At 42.8% G+C, this 20,474-nt stretch overlaps 1 protein-coding gene across 10 annotated transcripts in view; it reads left to right on the top strand.

The window, feature by feature from the left end:
• The window catches only part of TCF7L2 (transcription factor 7 like 2), a 197,948-nt gene that overhangs the window by 163,656 nt on the left and 13,818 nt on the right, over positions 1–20,474 (top strand). For 3 of the 10 annotated variants that reach the window (XM_075842781.1, XM_075842782.1, XM_075842776.1), the window contains 6 exons: positions 2,359–2,491; positions 4,450–4,552; positions 5,609–5,695; positions 14,852–14,992; positions 15,100–15,259; positions 16,130–16,249. In XM_075842781.1, coding sequence (XP_075698896.1) covers positions 2,359–2,491; positions 4,450–4,552; positions 5,609–5,695; positions 14,852–14,992; positions 15,100–15,259; positions 16,130–16,249 — 744 coding nt within the window. The remainder of the gene's footprint in view (positions 1–2,358; positions 2,492–4,449; positions 4,553–5,608; positions 5,696–14,851; positions 14,993–15,099; positions 15,260–16,129; positions 16,250–20,474) is intronic. The other 7 variants (XM_075842783.1, XM_075842777.1, XM_075842785.1 and 4 more) reach the window with 4 other exon arrangements.

The following is a 20,474-nucleotide window of genomic DNA, read 5'->3' as shown; positions in this document are numbered from 1 at the left end:
GGGGAGGGGTTTCCGCAGAGAGAGGATGTTGGGACTCCTCGCCAGTCTTTTCACAGCGCTCTCCGCCATTTCGTTTTGTGATAAAAGTCTTTGAGAACTGAATAGCGGGCGAAACAAGATCTCGTCAATGTCATGGAATATACAAGGCAGGTCCTTAGATCCCGGCGGTATAAAGGGGGCTTCTGACTCCGGGAGCGAGATACAGTGCGCGTTAACAAATCTGGAGGTTGTGCGGGGCTGGCCTCGGACGCTAATAAAGGCAGAGTACCCCGCTGCGCCGACTTACATCACAAAAGGGTGTGAAACGGAGGGAGTCAGAGAGGAGGGTGGAGGGGCTCGTGCCTCAGCATGCCATGCTTTATGCCATCACAGTAGAAAATTGCTAAGGGGGGAAGTGAAGGTGGGCCCTGGCACCGAGAGGAATGGACCAACATTTGGACGCCTGGCTCTGTTATGAAATACTGCCCTCCAAAAATAAGCAAGAAACACGATCTGGAGAACATAACGCAGAAGGTTCTGGCACAACCGAGTGTAGAATAACGGGCAGACATTTTTGTAAATTTTTGTAAAAAAAAAAAGTTTAGAACATTTTTTTTTTTTTTAGATAAGAGGTCATCAGAAGTGCAATGAGTGTAGACTACAACCCCTATCATCCCCATCTGAAAAGTTCAATTCAGAATTAAAAATGTTTGTTTTTGTTTTGTAAAAAGTAACATCATTAATTATTGGACGAAAAGCTTGTGAAATGGGTCGGCAGGAACAAAACTGCGACATGTGGGTCACGTAACTGCAGCGGTAAAGTAGCGGCTGGATGCGTTCACTTCAGTTCTAGTTGTGAAACAAAAAAGTTACATTGTGGGCGGCATAGATTAAAGAACAATGCCGGGAAAAATGGAAATAATCCAACATATGTATCATCAAATTGCAAAAAAATTGGGAAAGAAATCTTTTGGTGAAAATGAAAGAGGCTGATGAAAGTTGGATGGCGCGGGGAGCTCGGGTCTATAGCTACATAGTTAGAAAAAAGTTATATGTCCAAAAACTTCAGCCATGGGTGGGGAGTGGATGAAGGGGGAGGGGTGAATCTTTCCTCCTATTAGTAAATTCATTTTTTTCTACCTGTGGTACGGGAGTGGGGGAGGGGACAGGCAGGGGGGACGATCTGCCTGCTGGAGGATTTGGATACACTTTTGATACATTGTGTATTCTATCTGTGGTACGGGAGTGGGGGAGGGGACAGGCAGGGGGGACGATCTGCCTGCTGGAGGATTTGGATACACTTTTGATACATTGTGTATTCTATCTGTGGTACGGGAGTGGGGGAGGGGACAGGCAGGGGGGACGATCTGCCTGCTGGAGGATTTGGATACACTTTTGATACATTGTGTATTCTATCTGTGGTACGGGAGTGGGGGAGGGGACAGGCAGGGGGGACGATCTGCTTGCTGGAGGATTTGGATACACTTTTGATACATTGTGTATTCTATCTGTGGTACGGGAGTGGGGGAGGGGACAGGCAGGGGGGACGATCTGCCTGCTGGAGGATTTGGATACACTTTTGATACATTGTGTATTTGTTTTCTGATAAAGACAATTGTTGTTGTTGTATTTTTTTCCTCCCCGTGTTATGACTTTATATCGCACCCCTAATCCCATCAGAGCCCCTCCCCCGTCCCCAATACGAGGTAACGAGGGAACAATGAGAGGGAAGAAAAATGTTTTCTAATATTTGCCTAAATATCGCAGTCATTTTCTTATGAGTTCAGACAACACGAATTTGCAATGAAATACGCAGAGGAAAAAGTCGACTACGTGTGGACGTAACCGCAATATTGTCCTACATTTCCGTATATTCCGTAAATTGAAATTTCATGTAAATCTGAAATTATTGTTGTAAATTTAAGTTTTTAGTCATTATTTGTTTGTTTTTAAAAAAAAAAAACATTTCCCCTATAAATAAAAATGGTCCTCAATGTATTAAATATTCCGTTCTGCCGTTTCTCAGTAATATCTGCTTCTGGGAGAGCTGGGTGACAACCAGTATGTCCGACACTAAGCGGTCACCCAGCTTTCCAAGGCTCCTGAATGGCAGATTTGTCTATTCTTGCAGTGACCCATCCCCCGCTCTCACAGCGCTGATATATAATTTGCCGTTTGCAACCCCGATAAATGGCTGCACCCAGAAACAGATGTCACCAGGTAACGGCTGAATAGAATCGATCACAAGAGGACGTCTCTGGGACTGGGGTTTATTTATTTCTATTTCTTGGTGGAAAGGTTTGCGCCAATGCTTTAGGACGCCATCTTGTTTTGTAGACTTGCGTTCATTACATATGTTTTCTTCTTGTGTCTCCACAGTCTAATAAAGTGCCGGTAGTACAACACCCTCATCATGTCCACCCTCTCACACCGCTTATCACCTACAGTAACGAGCACTTTACACCCGGGAACCCCCCTCCACACTTACAGGGGGATGTGGACCCCAAAACAGGTACGTTCTCTGCAATTTAAGGGTATCCTGATCAAACCAGTGTCCTGTCTCTCCATAGTCCATGGGGTTACCTGTGTATGATGTCATCATTTCCTATGATACATATTGGGATCCGGGCCCCTCCTACTACGTCACAGAGACGACCTATAGGGGCTTTGTATCATGGACTGAGGGGTGAGTGCCAGGGGAGAGGATAGAAGCAGGTTTAGTCTAGTCAATGAAGTGCCATATACACAAAGTTTCGACTTTCTTATTCTGGATCCACCAGGTAGATATTAGTTGTGATACAATACACGCCTCTAATTCCCAATTTTTACACGGCGACCATTTTTGCCGCCATGTGACAATTTTAGTAACGGAATCCGACATTATCACCCACCTACTATGGACATAATATATTGGGGTGCTGACTAGCAAAGTAAGATTCTGAATTACTGGGAAACAAATGCCGGACTATTGGATGCCAAAGTCATTGGAGGGACATTTAACTAGTTATCTGCAGAATTCCAGACGTCCAGAGCTGACACTTCTCTAATGCTAAAAGCACAGGATGCAAATTTCATTGTATTCCCTGCCCTCCAGGAGTTTAGTCCCTGCCTGCCCCCCCCCCCCCCATCATTAGTGTCTATAATGTCCAGAATAATTGAAGAGGATTCTGGGAGTTTGCCTGCCATGATTTTGTTTTATACGAAATGATTCTAAGATATAGAATTCCTTCACAAATACTTCCCTGTCATAGGGATCTGCTCCCTCCATTTAAAGGCGCAGGCCCCCCGGGAGTGTAATGTCTACTCCACCCACGCTCTGTTCATTTCTCATCCAGAGCGTTTTACAAATGATCTTCTTAGCGGTGGATTCAGCGTCCACCTGTCTTTTGTGTTCGTGGGGATAATTTATTTATGATTTTGGCGAGCCGTCTCCTCCCTCCTCGCTGTTTTACATCTCGTCTCCGTGGAGGGCACCCGGCAGCTGTGTCTGTTTTATTCATGCATTATCTCAGAATAAGGTGAACGGCAGAGAAATGACCTCACAGGGAAATCTATTACTGCAGGTTACGGCCGGGCGGATTCATCAGAACATAGAGAAGCCGGGACATTTACCCACTGATCCAGTCACTTGTAGCAAAGCACTTGCCATAAGGACAATATTTTGCTATAAAGTGAAGACTAATTGAAACAATGTTGCGGAATTAAGAAACTGTAATTCCTTCATATGAAACGGAAGAGATCGGGATCCAGCCCAGAGCAACAGAATCCAGAAATCTATAGCAATTCTGATACTAACATTATATTAGGGGAATATTAGGGGATTGCTAGTTCAGCAATTGTTTGATAGGATCCAAAGGGGAAAAAACACGAAATATTGTACTTTGCCCATTCTCAAGAATTCTGGGAAATTCTGAGGCTACTTTGGTTGACACTACCCAGGATTGGGACTCTTAGAGGGGTCGTTTCCAGTGAGGCCTTGCAAAAGGTAGAGCATGTGGCTGCTACGAGGCCCTTGGAGAACGGGGCCCTTGGAGAACGGGGCCCTTGGAGAACGGGGCCCAGCCCTAGATGCCGCCGTCCCCTTTGCTATTTGGTTCCGTAACCTGTGCAGGACTCCACGCTCTGGAAGAACAGCATTGTTAGCCAATAAAGGGTGAGGGGAATAGGCCCAAGTGGGCGGAGGGGAGAACAAACACAAGGTCCTTCTATCCTGGGGGCAAAAAAACGAGCATTATAATGGGAAAGGGAAGTTTGCTATGGGGCCCCCTTTCTTCTATGTACACCCCAAATTTACATTACAATATATTGTCCGATCGAGTGCCCAAAACATATATTTTAGGATCTGGGGGTTTTGTAAAGAATTTTTATTTTTTTTTACATTGACATTATTATTATTTTTTTCTCTATAATTCATTGTATTGTCGTGAGACTTTGACGTGTTCGCTTTATCCCCTATTTCTATTTCCTCAGGAATCCCTCGGCCTCCTCACCCTTCAGACATATCACCCTATTATCCTTTATCTCCGGGCGCCGTCGGACAGATCCCCCATCCGCTGGGATGGTTAGTACCACAGTAAGCAGTTCCAGTATTTTTACTTTTTTTTCTTATTTTCCATTTCAATGTAACGTGAATGTGATGAATGCAAAAGACCTGCAGAGCTTATTTTATGTGGGGGTTCTCTTGTAGTAATGCCCCTCCATATCTGATGGGGGGGGCATCAAAGGACCTGCAGAGCTTATTGTACGTGGCGTCTCCATACGGGTTAGTACCCCCCTTTATGTGGCAGCTCTATCTGTGGTACCACACCCCCCCCCCCCTGTATTTCATGAATGCCATGTACCCACAGAGTTTAGTGTATGTGCGGGCCCTTTTTGGGGTACATCCCTTCCCCCTCTATCTGATGGAATTAATAAGAACGTGGATGGAACAGGTTGCAAAAATAAGACAGGAAAATAAAAGCCCCCCTCCCCCACCCGCTACTCACAATCATTACGCAGTCTCTGTCTTCTTGTGGTTAAGGGACCAATAATTTATTCAGCAACGACTGAGTCTTTCTCAAGATCTCCCCCAGTGCAAGTTGTTGTAATAATTAATTATTGTAATGAGCTGTGACTGTCGATCGCTTCCCCACAATAGTATTTGGGGACTTTCCCCCGGTAAATCTTGTCAACTCTCATTAATGTGACAAAAGGCTACAAATTAAGATCTGTTAATTTAATGTTTTCTCACCAAGATCTAAATAGCGAGAGGGACCCCGAGCGCAGCTGAACGCCTTTGATTCCCTGCACTTTATTTTGGTATAAATTTCCATTCATTATTATTTTCTTTGCATGCGTGGCCCTCAATTAGTGTGATGGCTCCATTAAAGAAGCAAAGGCTTCGCCTTTAATTATCACAACAAAACACCTCGTTCCAGCCCGGAGAGAGGCCCTATATTGACATAAGCTGAGGTTAGGAAATTTAATTAGCCGCCCGTATCAAATTTATGGCATTCATATTGTCGGCTTTGATCTGCGCCGCACAATCCCCAAGATTTGTGTCTTGATTAAGTGAGAATGCTGGAATTTTATGCATTTATTTTTACCTATTGTATTCACTCTCTCAACTTTTTATTTTTTTCCTTCCAAGGCAAGGTCAACCGGTGTACCCAATCACAACAGGGGGCTTCCGACATCCCTACCCCACAGCTCTTACAGTCAATGCTTCCATGTCAAGGTGAGCGCATCTTTTTATTCTGGTCATAAAATGGGTCTAGGGGCCCTAATGCAAATGTAACCCCATATAATACAAAACTGGGAAACGTAATGTAGCTGGATCTGATAAACCAATTATTGCAATTCCAAATTCAGTCCCTATAGTAACTAGACAACTAATTTAGAGGAGTTGTACAGGATTAGAAAACCATGGCTGCTTTCTTCCAAAAACAGTGCCACACTTGTCCTCAGGTTGTATGTGGTATTGCAGCTCAGCCACCTGCAATACCACATACAACATGTAGACAGGTGTGGCACCGTTACTGAAGGAATGCAGCCATGTTTTTCTAATCCTGTATAACGCCTTTAAAATGCTCCCCCTCAGCTCTAAAGTGTTTTCTTTGAGGGCCCAGCACAACGTCATGGATCTGTAAGGCCCCATGCACACGACCGTGTTCGGTCCGTGATATACGGTCCGCATGTCGGCTGCATGTCCCGGACCGAACACAGTGCAGGGAGTCGGGCTCCTAGCATCACACTTATCTATGACGATAGGGGTCACTGCCTGTCCGCGGAACTACTGTCCCGTACTGTAATCATGTTTTAGTGTGTGACAGTAGTTACGTGGATAGGCAGTGACACCTAGCGTCATAGATAAGTATGATGCTAGGAGCCCGGCTCCCTGTACTTTGTACGGTCCGGGACAAGCGGCCGACATGCGGACCGTATATCACGGACCGAACACGGTCGTGTGCATCAGGCCTTATATCTATTTGGATGGCAATGTCTGATCTCATGGTAGCAACAGTGACACCTTCAGGTTATAACATGAACTACACTCCATAGAGATGAGGAGGAGTCATGCATCATTTTAAAAAAAAAAATCCCAGTTCAATAATTGCAAAATTCATTTAAAATTTGACACAGTAAGTAAATAATATTTTCTGGTCATGTCATTGTAAAGTTTACACCATTTATCTGTATATTTGGTTCCAGGATATAATTTAGTCCTGGACTCCGTCTATAGAAGTTATATCCATGCTTTATTTGAAAAAAATAACAATAAATATGTACAAAGAAATGTGTTTTATACTTGTCAGATGTTATGGCCGGTACGACCCTCTAGGGCGGCGGTCTTATCCTGTGTAATAACTGTAGTGTTTGTACCTAATCTATTGCATTGTTTAAAAAGTTATCAGCCTCGTTGGAAAAGTTTTCTTTGTTGGGGATTGATATTAATGCCTTGTGATACATAATACTATAATAATAATGTGCCTGTTGTACGGCGTACAGGGGGGGGGGGGGGGGGGGGGCGAGATCCTGGGGAAAAATCTGCAGCTTTAAGTATAAATGGAGGTTCTACATTCGTAGGAACAATAATCGTCTGCCATTGGTGGACGGTGCAGCCTGGATACATTGTTTCATATCGTCTCTGTTGTATGGATACAATGTTACAATGTGCTTTTCCTGCCCAGTCCTCGTGAGAATTGCCCCATATATTGTTCAGGACTCTGTATAATATGTTTTATCCCGAATATTATATAGTACTAGGACTAAGGAGATATATGACTAATAAGCCCACACCTAAATGATCAATATGGGGTAGTATTGCCCATAGAGTGTTAACCCATTGTATGTGGCAAGGTGATATTACGGTCTCTTTACTACAGGGGATGACTGACCACTGGGGTATTGGTTTATGGGGGGCTATAGACAAATGCAGCAATCATTACATTTTAAGTGCAGGACTTGCCAAAAGTTAAAAAATGCAAAAGATAAATTGAGCGTGGACAGAATATACTGATGAGGCCAAAATCTACGTGATCAGAGAATAAAATGCATGGACCCTATAGGACCTGTAGCGCCTCTAGATATTATTGGAGCCTGGCGTCTGCGGGGTTAATGCATTGAGCAGAGCTATGTTGCTGGTAGGATTATTATTCGCGAGCCCGGGACACCTTGGGGTTCTTTTTTTCCCTCCTTTTTTGGGCGTCCGTCCAAACTTGGCGGAATAAAAGGAGTCTAGTTAAAAAGAGTATACAGCAAATTAAATAGATTATTGTGATAATGGGCTGACACAAGTACAGGTCCATTAGACAGATGACAGTTATGGGAATGCAGGCGCTGCACCCTGTTCTGTCGTAGCCTTTGATATTCATTCAATGCAGCGCCAGGGCCAGGCATTCTCAGAATTAAGTGAAGGGTCATTATACTTTAAACACCGTGGAGAAACCTAGATTGGCAATTAAACAGCACTTGCTGACACTCGCCGGTGCCACCCTGTGACCCCCTTTCGATTGAGATGTTGGAGCTTGGGGCCCTCAGCATGTTAAATTGGTGAAAGGCACTTCTCCTGACGAGGGCATCTCTCAAACCGTCTGGCTTCAAAGAGAAGCCACATCATGTATAAACCATAAAGTGGGCGCAACGGGCTCGGGAAAAAAAAAAAAAATTCCCAGGCAGGAATAGATGAAATGTTACAAGTGCAAAAAGATGAGGATAAATTCAATGCAAGCGAAGGCAGAATGGCTGCCGCAAATAAAGAGACGCGTCCCACTGCTTATGCATGAAATCGAGACGAGGAGATGACACGCGCTCAAAAAACCGTGTCACAAAAACCCCAGCGAGGCGACAGAAGCCCCTGAGACAAACAGAACAAAAAAAAATTAGTTGTCCCTAATAAGTCGTCTCATCATTATCTCCTGGCTCGGAGCCATGAAGGAAGGCGGGCGGCTAATGAGCTGGTTTTTCGGAGCGTTTTGTAAGGCAACGTCTCACCTTGGGAATGAGGAGACAATGTAAAGCTCCTTATTTCCATGTAGCCAAATGCACCTTTTGTGTGGATGACGCTGGGATTTAACGGCTCGTTACACGTTGCGGCGTCCATCGGTAGGATCCTCATCATCTGCTGCATTATCTCCTGCGGGTTCTGGGGTGACATATTCTCAGCTCACGCAATTATTAAGACTGAAGACATAAGTCCATCTAGTTCAGCCCATTATCCTGCAGTGATAGACAAACGTTCCTGGAAGACGTTATTTATGGTCACACGCGTTTTCTGACCTGACGCGTTTACCGAAAAATTCATTCTAATCTGTAATACTTTCAATTTTACTTGTCTCCACATTGCTGTCAGTAAGGCGCAAAGCTGCTTCATCGTATAATAGAAAAAAAATATCGCAACTTTATAATATGTATTATTTAGAAATAATATACAAAAGTTCTGCTTGCTGTCAGTGAATGGACATATTCTCATTTACAGCCAGAGGTTGAAAACTTGTATAGACCTAATACTTCTGACAGCTGAGAGTTTGCTCCATGTGTATCTGAGTCGAGACAATAAGCTAAACAGCCTGGACCCCAGACTGATACATTTTACCTGCAGTGATACATTGTATCAGGACAGGAGCCAGTTGTGCTGCTGCTGTGTTTAGGATTGCCTAGACTGGATACATTGTAACAAACCCTCATCTAATCTATGAGGAGTATTAGGTCTATTTTCTGCCATGAATGTTTCAATTCACTGACATAAAGCCAAGCCTTTAAAAAGGGTGAGGAATTGAAATGCAAAATATATATGAACTTTACAGATTTTATAAAATACAATTTTAAAAAACAACCTTTAAAGATGAAACTTTTCCTACAATTAGTTCTGTAGGTAAAATATAACATGTCCTAAAAGTCACCAACACGTGGATCTCCAGCTGTTGTACACTACGACACTCATCAGGTCCTGCCAGCCTATTGGGAGTTGTAGTTTTGCATAAGTTGTAGAGCCACAGTTGGGAGACGACGCCATAGACTAATATGTAACATCGGCCGCTGTGATAAAACACGGAAGCCGTCAAATGAGAATTTTACGTCGGATCTTCTGAGGAGGCGTTTGGTTTCCTCTTAAATATCACCCTATTGGGGGACATGGAGCCATGGGGGGTCGTTATTGGGACCCTTCTAATAACCGGAGCAGAGCGCCCTCCATGCATTACACAGAGGCGCCATTTATTGTACAGGAATCGTGTAATTCATGTCAATATTCATTCCCCTTGAACAGCTGATCGCGGGCGTCCCAACATCGCGGCTCCTGCACCCAGGACAACCTAACGGCAGGACAGGGGTCGTCTAACAGGGAAATCCTCTTAATCACATGAATTCTCAATAGATGTCGTTATACACACACAGGAGAATTTGCTGGGACCCCATTTTTCGTTGGGGCCCTATAGCTTCCTATATGCATATTCGTAAACACCACCACTATTTGCCTCCTGAAATGTTACTTTTTCAGCCCCCCCCCCCCCCCCCACGGTGCATTATAATTAAAATCTACTTTTATTAGCCACAGAGCAGGGAATGTTAATCCGCCATACCCGGAGCTGACAGAAGTGCTGCATACAGATTACGGAGCATCCACTAATAAACCTCCATATTTTCCATTACAATCTATGTGGGGGTTTATTAGTGCCTGATTGAGGAGACGCCGGTGTCATCAGTGTCGGCCTCGTTCTGTGTGCGCAGGTCTATCTGCAGAATATTTGTAATATCACAGACGGATCAGCTGTCAATAGTACAGGGGAATATAATCTATTGCTCTCTGTTATCAGACATGTCAGGCTGGGGGAGGATGACTGTAGGACAGGTGAATACAATCTATTGTTCTCTGTTATCAGACATGTCAGGCTGGGGAGAGGATGACTGTAGGACAGGTGAATACAATCTATTGTTCTCTGTCATCAGACATGTCAGGCTGGGAGAGGATGACTGTAGGACAGGTGAATACAATCTATTGTTCTCTGTTATCAGACATGTCAGGCTGGGGGAGGATGACTGTAGGACAGGTGAATACAGTCTATTGTTCTCTGCTATCAGACATGTCAGGCTGGGGGAGGATGACTGTAGGACAGGTGAATACAATCTATTGTCCTCTGTTATCAGACATGTCAGGCTGGGGGAGGATGACTGTAGGACAGGTGAATACAATCTATTGTTCTCTGTTATCAGACATGTCAGGCTGGGGGAGGATGACTGTAGGACAGGAGAATACAATCTATTGTTCTCTGTTATCAGACATGTCAGGCTGGGGGAGGATAACTGTAGGACAGGTGAATACAATCTATTGTCCTCTGTTATCAGACATGTCAGGCTGGGGAGGATGACTGTAGGACAGGTGAATACAATCTATTGTCCTCTGTTATCAGACATGTCAGGCTGGGGGAGGATGACTGTAGGACAGGGGAATACAATCTATTGTTCTCGGTTATCAGACATGTCAGCCTGGGGGAGGATGACTGTAGGACAGGTGAATACAATCTATTGTCCTCTGTTATCAGACATGTCAGGCTGGGGGAGGATGACTGTAGGACAGGAGAATACAATCTATTGTTCTCTGTTATCAGACATGTCAGGCTAGGGGAGGATGACTGTAGGACAGGTGAATACAATCTATTGTTCTCTGTTATCAGACATGTCAGGCTGGGGGAGGATGACTGTAGGACAGGATAATACAATCTATTGTTCTCTGTTATTAGACATGTCTGGCTAGGGGAGGATGACTGTAGGACAGGTGTATACAATCTATTGTTCTCTGTTATCAGACATGTCAGGCTGGGGAGGATGACTGTAGGACAGGTGAATACAATCTATTGTTCTCTGTTATCAGACATGTCAGTCTGGGAGAGGATGACTGTAGGACAGGTGAATACAATCTATTGTCCTCTGTTATCAGACATGTCAGGCTGGGGGAGGATGACTGTAGGACAGGAGAATACAATCTATTGTTCTCTGTTATCAGACATGTCAGGCTAGGGGAGGATGACTGTAGGACAGGTGTATACAATCTATTGTTCTCTGTTATCAGACATGTCAGGCTGGGGGAGGATGACTGTAGGACAGGTGAATACAATCTATTGTTCTCTGTTATCAGACATGTCAGGCTGGGGGGAGGATGACTGTAGGACAGGTGAATACAATCTATTGTTCTCTGTTATCAGACATGTCAGGCTGGGGGAGGATGACTGTAGGACAGGTGAATACAATCTATTGTTCTCTGTTATCAGACATGTCAGGCTGGGGGAGGATAACTGTAGGACAGGTGAATACAATCTATTGTTCTCTGTTATCAGATATGTGATGCTGGGAGGATCACTATAGGACAGGTGAATACAATCTATTGTTCTCTGTTATCAGACATGCCAGGCTGGGGAGAGGATGACTGTAGGACAGGTGAATACAATCTATTGTTCTCTGCTATCAGACATGTCAGGCTGGGGGAGGATGACTGTAGGACAGGTGAATACAATCTATTGTTCTCTGTTATCAGACATGTCAGGCTGGGGAGAAGATGACTGTAGGACAGGTGAATACAATCTATTGTTCTCTGCTATCAGACATGTCAGGATTGGGGAGGATGACTGTAGGACAGGTGAATACAATCTATTGTTCTCTGTTATCAGACATGTCAGGCTGGGGGAGGATGACTGTAGGACAGGTGAATACAATCTATTGTTCTCTGTTATCAGACATGTCAGGCTGGGGAGAAGATGACTAGGACAGGTGAATACAATCTATTGTTCTCTGCTATCAGACATGTCAGGATTGGGGAGGATGACTGTAGGACAGGTGAATACAATCTATTGTTCTCTGTTATCAGACATGTCAGGCTGGGGGAGGATGACTGTAGGACAGGTGAATACAATCTATTGTCCTCTGTTATCAGACATGTCAGGCTGGGGGAGGATGACTGTAGGACAGGGGAATACAATCTATTGTTCTCGGTTATCAGACATGTCAGCCTGGGGGAGGATGACTGTAGGACAGGTGAATACAATCTATTGTCCTCTGTTATCAGACATGTCAGGCTGGGGGAGGATGACTGTAGGACAGGAGAATACAATCTATTGTTCTCTGTTATCAGACATGTCAGGCTAGGGGAGGATGACTGTAGGACAGGTGAATACAATCTATTGTTCTCTGTTATCAGACATGTCAGGCTGGGGGAGGATGACTGTAGGACAGGAGAATACAATCTATTGTTCTCTGTTATTAGACATGTCTGGCTAGGGGAGGATGACTGTAGGACAGGTGTATACAATCTATTGTTCTCTGTTATCAGACATGTCAGGCTGGGGGAGGATGACTGTAGGACAGGTGAATACAATCTATTGTTCTCTGTTATCAGACATGTCAGGCTGGGGGGAGGATGACTGTAGGACAGGTGAATACAATCTATTGTTCTCTGTTATCAGACATGTCAGGCTGGGGAGAGGATGACTGTAGGACAGGTGAATACAATCTATTGTTCTCTGTTATCAGACATGTCAGGCTGGGCGAGGATGACTGTAGGACAGGTGAATACAATCTATTGTCCTCTGTTATCAGACATGTCAGGCTGGGGGAGGATGACTGTAGGACAGGTGAATACAATCTATTGTTCTCTGTTATCAGACATGTCAGGCTGGGGGATGATGACTGTAGGACAGGAGAATACAATCTATTGTTCTCTGTTATCTGACATGTCAGGCTAGGGGAGGATGACTGTAGGACAGGTGTATACAATCTATTGTTCTCTGTTATCAGACATGTCAGGCTGGGGGAGGATGACTGTAGGACAGGTGAATACAATCTATTGTTCTCTGTTATCAGACATGTCAGGCTGGGGGGAGGATGACTGTAGGACAGGTGAATACAATCTATTGTTCTCTGTTATCAGACATGTCAGGCTGGGGAGAGGATGACTGTAGGACAGGTGAATACAATCTATTGTTCTCTGTTATCAGACATGTCAGGCTGTGAGAGGATGACTGTAGGACAGGTGAATACAATCTATTGTCCTCTGTTATCAGACATGTCAGGCTGGGGGAGGATGACTGTAGGACAGGTGAATACAATCTATTGTTCTCTGTTATCAGACATGTCAGGCTGGGGGAGGATGACTGTAGGACAGGTGAATACAATCTATTGTTCTCTGTTATCAGACATGTCAGGCTGGGGGGAGGATGACTGTAGGACAGGTGAATACAATCTATTGTTCTCTGTTATCAGACATGTCAGGCTGGGGAGAGGATGACTGTAGGACAGGTGAATACAATCTATTGTTCTCTGTTATCAGACTTGTCAGGCTGGAGGAGGAGGACTGTAGGACAGGTGAATACAATCTATTGTCCTCTGTTATCAGACATGTCAGGCTGGGGGAGGATGACTGTAGGACAGGTGACTACAATCTATTGTTCTCTGTTATCAGACATGTCAGGCTGGAAGAGGATGACTGTAGGACAGGTGATTACAATCTATTGTTCTGTGTTATCAGAAATTTTAGGTCAGGACAGGCTGACTGTAGAATGGGTCCATACAGACCTCATATAAACTCAGGTTTTATTTGATTTTGAAAAGCATTATAGATACAAAGAATTTCTTAGATATACAATAAAGTGAATTCAAAATCAGGACAAACATTTAGGCTGCAGGATGAGGACCCCCCTAAACTCCTCTGTAGTGCGCTGATACCGGTGGTCCCATTTCCGGCACCCCAATTAGTCAGCCATTATCACTAATGCATGGATGACACGGCTGCACTGGCCAATGAGAAGCTCAAGTGAGTGACCCCCCACAATTTATAACCAAGGTAGACCACCCCTTTAATAATACCAGCAAGGGCATAACTATAGGGGTGCAGAGATTGCACTAGTACCTGGGCTCTTCCGACATCTCCTTCTACAAAGTGACATGTGACATTTGGGGGGCTGATTTTTGTGAAGAATAAGGAATGTAAAGATTAGAAAAACATGGCAGTTTTCTTCCTGATGCAGTGCCACACCTGTACATAGGTGGTGTGTGGTATTGCAACTCAGCACCATTTACCTCAAGAGAGCTCCGATGCAGTACCAGAGACAACCTATGGACAGGTGTGGCGCTGTCTCAGGAAGAAAGCTGCCATGTTTTTTTAATCCATGATAATCCCTTAAAATGACCCCTGTAAACACCAGCTCTCTATGTTAAGAGTAAATGGTCTGCTATGATATTGGATTAGATTGTGAGCCTACATACGGGAGTAATATAAGTGCATTGTGGGTACGGTGCCGCAGCATGTTATGGCGTCATATAAATGAGGGATAATGAATGAATATGATGTTAATGATGCTTGACAACCCTCCCCTTTCATTCATGTTTATTCTGACGGTTTACACAGCTTTCTCTCCTCCAGATTCCCCCCACACATGGTACCGCCACATCACAGTTTACATACGACTGGAATCCCTCATCCCGCCATAGTGAACCCATCCGTCAAACAGGAATCTTCGCAGGGTGACGTGGGATCCATGCATAGCTCGTAAGTCTCCTGTTTATCCTTCCTGTCTTATATGCCTGCCTCTAGATGTGACGCTACGCCAACGGCGCCCATCCACAATACGATAAGTTTTGTGTTTTCTTTTACAGAAAACATCAGGATTCCAAAAAGGAAGAAGAAAAGAAGAAACCTCATATAAAAAAGCCTCTTAATGCGTTTATGTTGTATATGAAGGAAATGCGAGCAAAAGTGGTCGCAGAATGCACATTAAAAGAGAGCGCCGCCATTAATCAGATCCTCGGCCGGAGGGTAGGTCCTCAAGCCTGTTCTGTGTGTTCCCTGTCACATAATAATAGTCCATTGGGGGTTTCTGTAGCCTTGTAATTCAGTAATGGGACTGACGCAGCTTGACCGGGTTGTTGGGGGTTGTAGTTCTTAACATTTATTTAGGCATTATCGGGGACTTACGGTGAAAACATTCAAAGAGCAGGTTCATAATGGATCAACTTTACAGAAGATAGATAGATAGATAGATAGATAGATAGATAGATAGATAGATAGATAGATAGATAGATAGATAGATAGATAGATAGATAGATATGAGATAGATAGATAGATAGATAGATAGATAGATAGATAGATAGATAGATATGAGATAGATAGATAGATAGATAGATAGATAGATAGATAGATAGATAGATAGATAGATAGATAGATAGATAGATAGATAGATAGATAGATATGAGATAGATAGATAGATAGATATGAGATAGATAGATGATAGATAGATAGATATGAGATAGATAGATATTAGATAGATAGATAGATAGATAGATAGATAGATAGATAGATAGATAGATAGATAGATATGAGATAGATAGATAGATAGATAGATAGATATGAGATAGATAGATAGATAGATAGATAGATAGATAGATAGATAGATAGATAGATAGATAGATAGATAGATAGATAGATAGATAGATAGATGGATAGATAGATAGATAGATAGATAGATAGATAGATAGAAGATAGATAGATAGATAGATAGATAGATAGATAGATATGAGAGAGATAGATAGATAGATAGATAGATAGATGTTACACTCTCTGTGTATTGCCGGTCCTCTTTTCAGTAATATATATGTGTGACGTCTGCTCCTCTTCTTTTCTCTGTAGTGGCATGCATTATCGAGAGAGGAGCAAGCAAAATACTACGAGTTGGCACGGAAGGAACGGCAGCTGCACATGCAGCTTTACCCCGGCTGGTCGGCAAGGGATAACTATGTAGGTTCCTATGTAGGTGGTATTTATTCCCCTTCTATAGAGCTTTACAATGTATTATTAAAGGACTTTTCCAGATGACTTTCGCTTATTTCTTAGTATGTAGCATCCTGCAACTATTACTAAATACTTCATGATGTCATAGTCGCTGTAAATATATCTCCAGATGGAATCTCTTTTGTTTGTTGCTTTGAGTTGCGAGACGGTGATCACTTCTAGCGGCAACTCACCTAGAAAATACTAATCACAGGGGGAAAAACAATGTGTTTAGTGAAAGTTGCAGGACGGCATGTACACGGCAATGCATTAAAGTTGTCTGAAGATGGAAACCCCTTTAATCATCTGTTGAAAATACAATACACTAAAGGGTGTGCACTAAAATTGTCAGGCGAGAAGTCGTCCCATAAACCCTTTCAGAATTTCCCACAGTTTAAACTGACAAATTGTTACTTGAAACTCAAGCTGAAATATTTCCTTTTCCTTCTCTCTATTCTCCATTCCTACTATTTCCCTTCTCCATTCCTACTATTTCCCTTCTCCATTCCTAGTATTTCCCTTCTCCATTCCTACTATTTCCCTTCTCCATTCCTAGTATTTCCCTTCTCCATTCCTAGTATTTCCCTTCTCCATTCCTAGTATTTCCCTTCTCCATTCCTAGTATTTCCCTTCTCCATTCCTACTATTTCCCTTCTCCATTCCTAGTATTTCCCTTCTCCATTCCTAGTATTTCCCTTCTCCATTCCTACTATTTCCCTTCTCCATTCCTAGTATTTCCCTTCTCCATTCCTAGTATTTCCCTTCTCCATTCCTACTATTTCCCTTCTCCATTCCTAGTATTTCCCTTCTCCATTCCTACTATTTCCCTTCTCCATTCCTAGTATTTCCCTTCTCCATTCCTAGTATTTCCCTTCTCCATTCCTAGTATTTCCCTTCTCCATTCCTAGTATTTCCCTTCTCCATTCCTAGTATTTTCCTTCTCCATTCCTAGTATTTCTCTTCTCCATTCCTAGTATTTCCCTTCTCCATTCCTAGTATTTCCCTTCTCCATTCCTAGTATTTCCCTTCTCCATTCCTAGTATTTCTCTTCTCCATTCCTAGTATTTCCCTTCTCCATTCCTAGTATTTCCCTTCTCCATTCCTAGTATTTCCCTTCTCCATTCCTAGTATTTCCCTTCTCCATTGCTAGTATTTCCCTTCTCCATTCCTACTATTTCCCTTCTCCATTCCTAGTATTTCCCTTCTCCATTCCTAGTATTTCCTTTCTCCATTGCTAGTATTTTCCTTCTCCATTCCTAGTATTTCCCTTCTCCATTCCTACTATTTCCCTTCTCCATTCCTAGTATTTCCCTTCTCCATTCCTAGTATTTCCCTTCTCCATTCCTAGTATTTCCTTTCTCCATTCCTAGTATTTCCCTTCTCCATTCCTAGTATTTCCTTTCTCCATTGCTAGTATTTTCCTTCTCCATTCCTAGTATTTCCCTTCTCCATTCCTAGTATTTCCCTTCTCCATTCCTAGTATTTCCCTTCTCCATTGCTAGTATTTCCCTTCTCCATTCCTACTATTTCCGTTCTCCATTCCTAGTATTTCCCTTCTCCATTCCTAGTATTTCCTTTCTCCATTGCTAGTATTTTCCTTCTCCATTCCTAGTATTTCCCTTCTCCATTCCTACTATTTCCCTTCTCCATTCCTAGTATTTCCCTTCTCCATTCCTAGTATTTCCCTTCTCCATTCCTAGTATTTCCTTTCTCCATTCCTAGTATTTCCCTTCTCCATTCCTAGTATTTCCTTTCTCCATTGCTAGTATTTTCCTTCTCCATTCCTAGTATTTCCCTTCTCCATTCCTACTATTTCCCTTCTCCATTCCTAGTATTTCCCTTCTCCATTCCTAGTATTTCCCTTCTCCATTCCTACTATTTCCCTTCTCCATTCCTAGTATTTCCCTTCTCCATTCCTACTATTTCCCTTCTCCATTCCTAGTATTTCCCTTCTCCATTCCTAGTATTTTCCTTCTCCATTCCTAGTATTTCCCTTCTCCATTCCTAGTATTTCCCTTCTCCATTCCTAGTATTTTCCTTCTCCATTCCTAGTATTTCTCTTCTCCATTCCTAGTATTTCCCTTCTCCATTCCTAGTATTTCCCTTCTCCATTCCTAGTATTTCCCTTCTCCATTCCTAGTATTTCCCTTCTCCATTCCTAGTATTTCCCTTCTCCATTGCTAGTATTTCCCTTCTCCATTCCTACTATTTCCCTTCTCCATTCCTAGTATTTCCCTTCTCCATTCCTAGTATTTCCTTTCTCCATTGCTAGTATTTTTCTTCTCCATTCCTAGTATTTCCCTTCTCCATTCCTACTATTTCCCTTCTCCATTCCTAGTATTTCCCTTCTCCATTCCTAGTATTTCCCTTCTCCATTCCTAGTATTTCCTTTCTCCATTCCTAGTATTTCCCTTCTCCATTCCTAGTATTTCCCTTCTCCATTCCTAGTATTTTCCTTCTCCATTCCTAGTATTTCTCTTCTCCATTCCTAGTATTTCCCTTCTCCATTCCTAGTATTTCCCTTCTCCATTCCTACTATTTCCCTTCTCCATTCCTAGTATTTCCTTTCTCCATTCCTAGTATTTCCCTTCTCCATTCCTAGTATTTCCTTTCTCCATTGCTAGTATTTTCCTTCTCCATTCCTAGTATTTCCCTTCTCCATTCCTACTATTTCCCTTCTCCATTCCTAGTATTTCCCTTCTCCATTCCTAGTATTTCCCTTCTCCATTCCTACTATTTCCCTTCTCCATTCCTAGTATTTCCCTTCTCCATTCCTACTATTTCCCTTCTCCATTCCTAGTATTTCCCTTCTCCATTCCTAGTATTTTCCTTCTCCATTCCTAGTATTTCCCTTCTCCATTCCTAGTATTTCCCTTCTCCATTCCTAGTATTTTCCTTCTCCATTCCTAGTATTTCTCTTCTCCATTCCTAGTATTTCCCTTCTCCATTCCTAGTATTTCCCTTCTCCATTCCTAGTATTTCCCTTCTCCATTCCTAGTATTTCCCTTCTCCATTCCTAGTATTTCCCTTCTCCATTGCTAGTATTTCCCTTCTCCATTCCTACTATTTCCCTTCTCCATTCCTAGTATTTCCCTTCTCCATTCCTAGTATTTCCTTTCTCCATTGCTAGTATTTTTCTTCTCCATTCCTAGTATTTCCCTTCTCCATTCCTACTATTTCCCTTCTCCATTCCTAGTATTTCCCTTCTCCATTCCTAGTATTTCCCTTCTCCATTCCTAGTATTTCCCTTCTCCATTCCTAGTATTTCCTTTCTCCATTCCTAGTATTTCCCTTCTCCATTCCTAGTATTTCCCTTCTCCATTCCTAGTATTTTCCTTCTCCATTCCTAGTATTTCTCTTCTCCATTCCTAGTATTTCCCTTCTCCATTCCTAGTATTTCCCTTCTCCATTCCTAGTATTTCCCTTCTCCATTCCTAGTATTTTCCTTCTCCATTCCTAGTATTTCCCTTCTCCATTCCTAGTATTTCCCTTCTCCATTCCTAGTATTTTCCTTCTCCATTCCTAGTATTTCTCTTCTCCATTCCTAGTATTTCCCTTCTCCATTCCTAGTATTTCCCTTCTCCATTCCTAGTATTTCCCTTCTCCATTCCTAGTATTTCCCTTCTCCATTCCTAGTATTTCCCTTCTCCATTGCTAGTATTTCCCTTCTCCATTCCTACTATTTCCCTTCTCCATTCCTAGTATTTCCCTTCTCCATTCCTAGTATTTCCTTTCTCCATTGCTAGTATTTTCCTTCTCCATTCCTAGTATTTCCCTTCTCCATTCCTACTATTTCCCTTCTCCATTCCTAGTATTTCCCTTCTCCATTCCTAGTATTTCCCTTCTCCATTCCTACTATTTCCCTTCTCCATTCCTAGTATTTCCCTTCTCCATTCCTAGTATTTCCCTTCTCCATTCCTACTATTTCCCTTCTCCATTTCTAGTATTTCCCCTCTCCATTCCTAGTATTTCCCTTTTCCATTCCTAGTATTTCCCTTCTCCATTCCTAGTATTTCCCTTCTCCATTCCTAGTATTTCTCTTCTCCATTCCTAGTATTTCCCTTCTCCATTCCTAGTATTTCCCTTCTCCATTCCTAGTATTTCCCTTCTCCATTCCTAGTATTTCCCTTCTCCATTCCTACTATTTCCCTTCTCCATTGCTAGTATTTCCCTTCTCCATTCCTAGTATTTCCCTTCTCCATTC

This window comes from Rhinoderma darwinii, chromosome 11 (genome assembly GCF_050947455.1).
Source record: "Rhinoderma darwinii isolate aRhiDar2 chromosome 11, aRhiDar2.hap1, whole genome shotgun sequence".
Taxonomy (NCBI): domain Eukaryota; kingdom Metazoa; phylum Chordata; class Amphibia; order Anura; family Rhinodermatidae; genus Rhinoderma; species Rhinoderma darwinii.
Note: the sequence above shows the minus strand (reverse complement) of the source record. Positions and strands in the feature narration are given on the sequence as shown.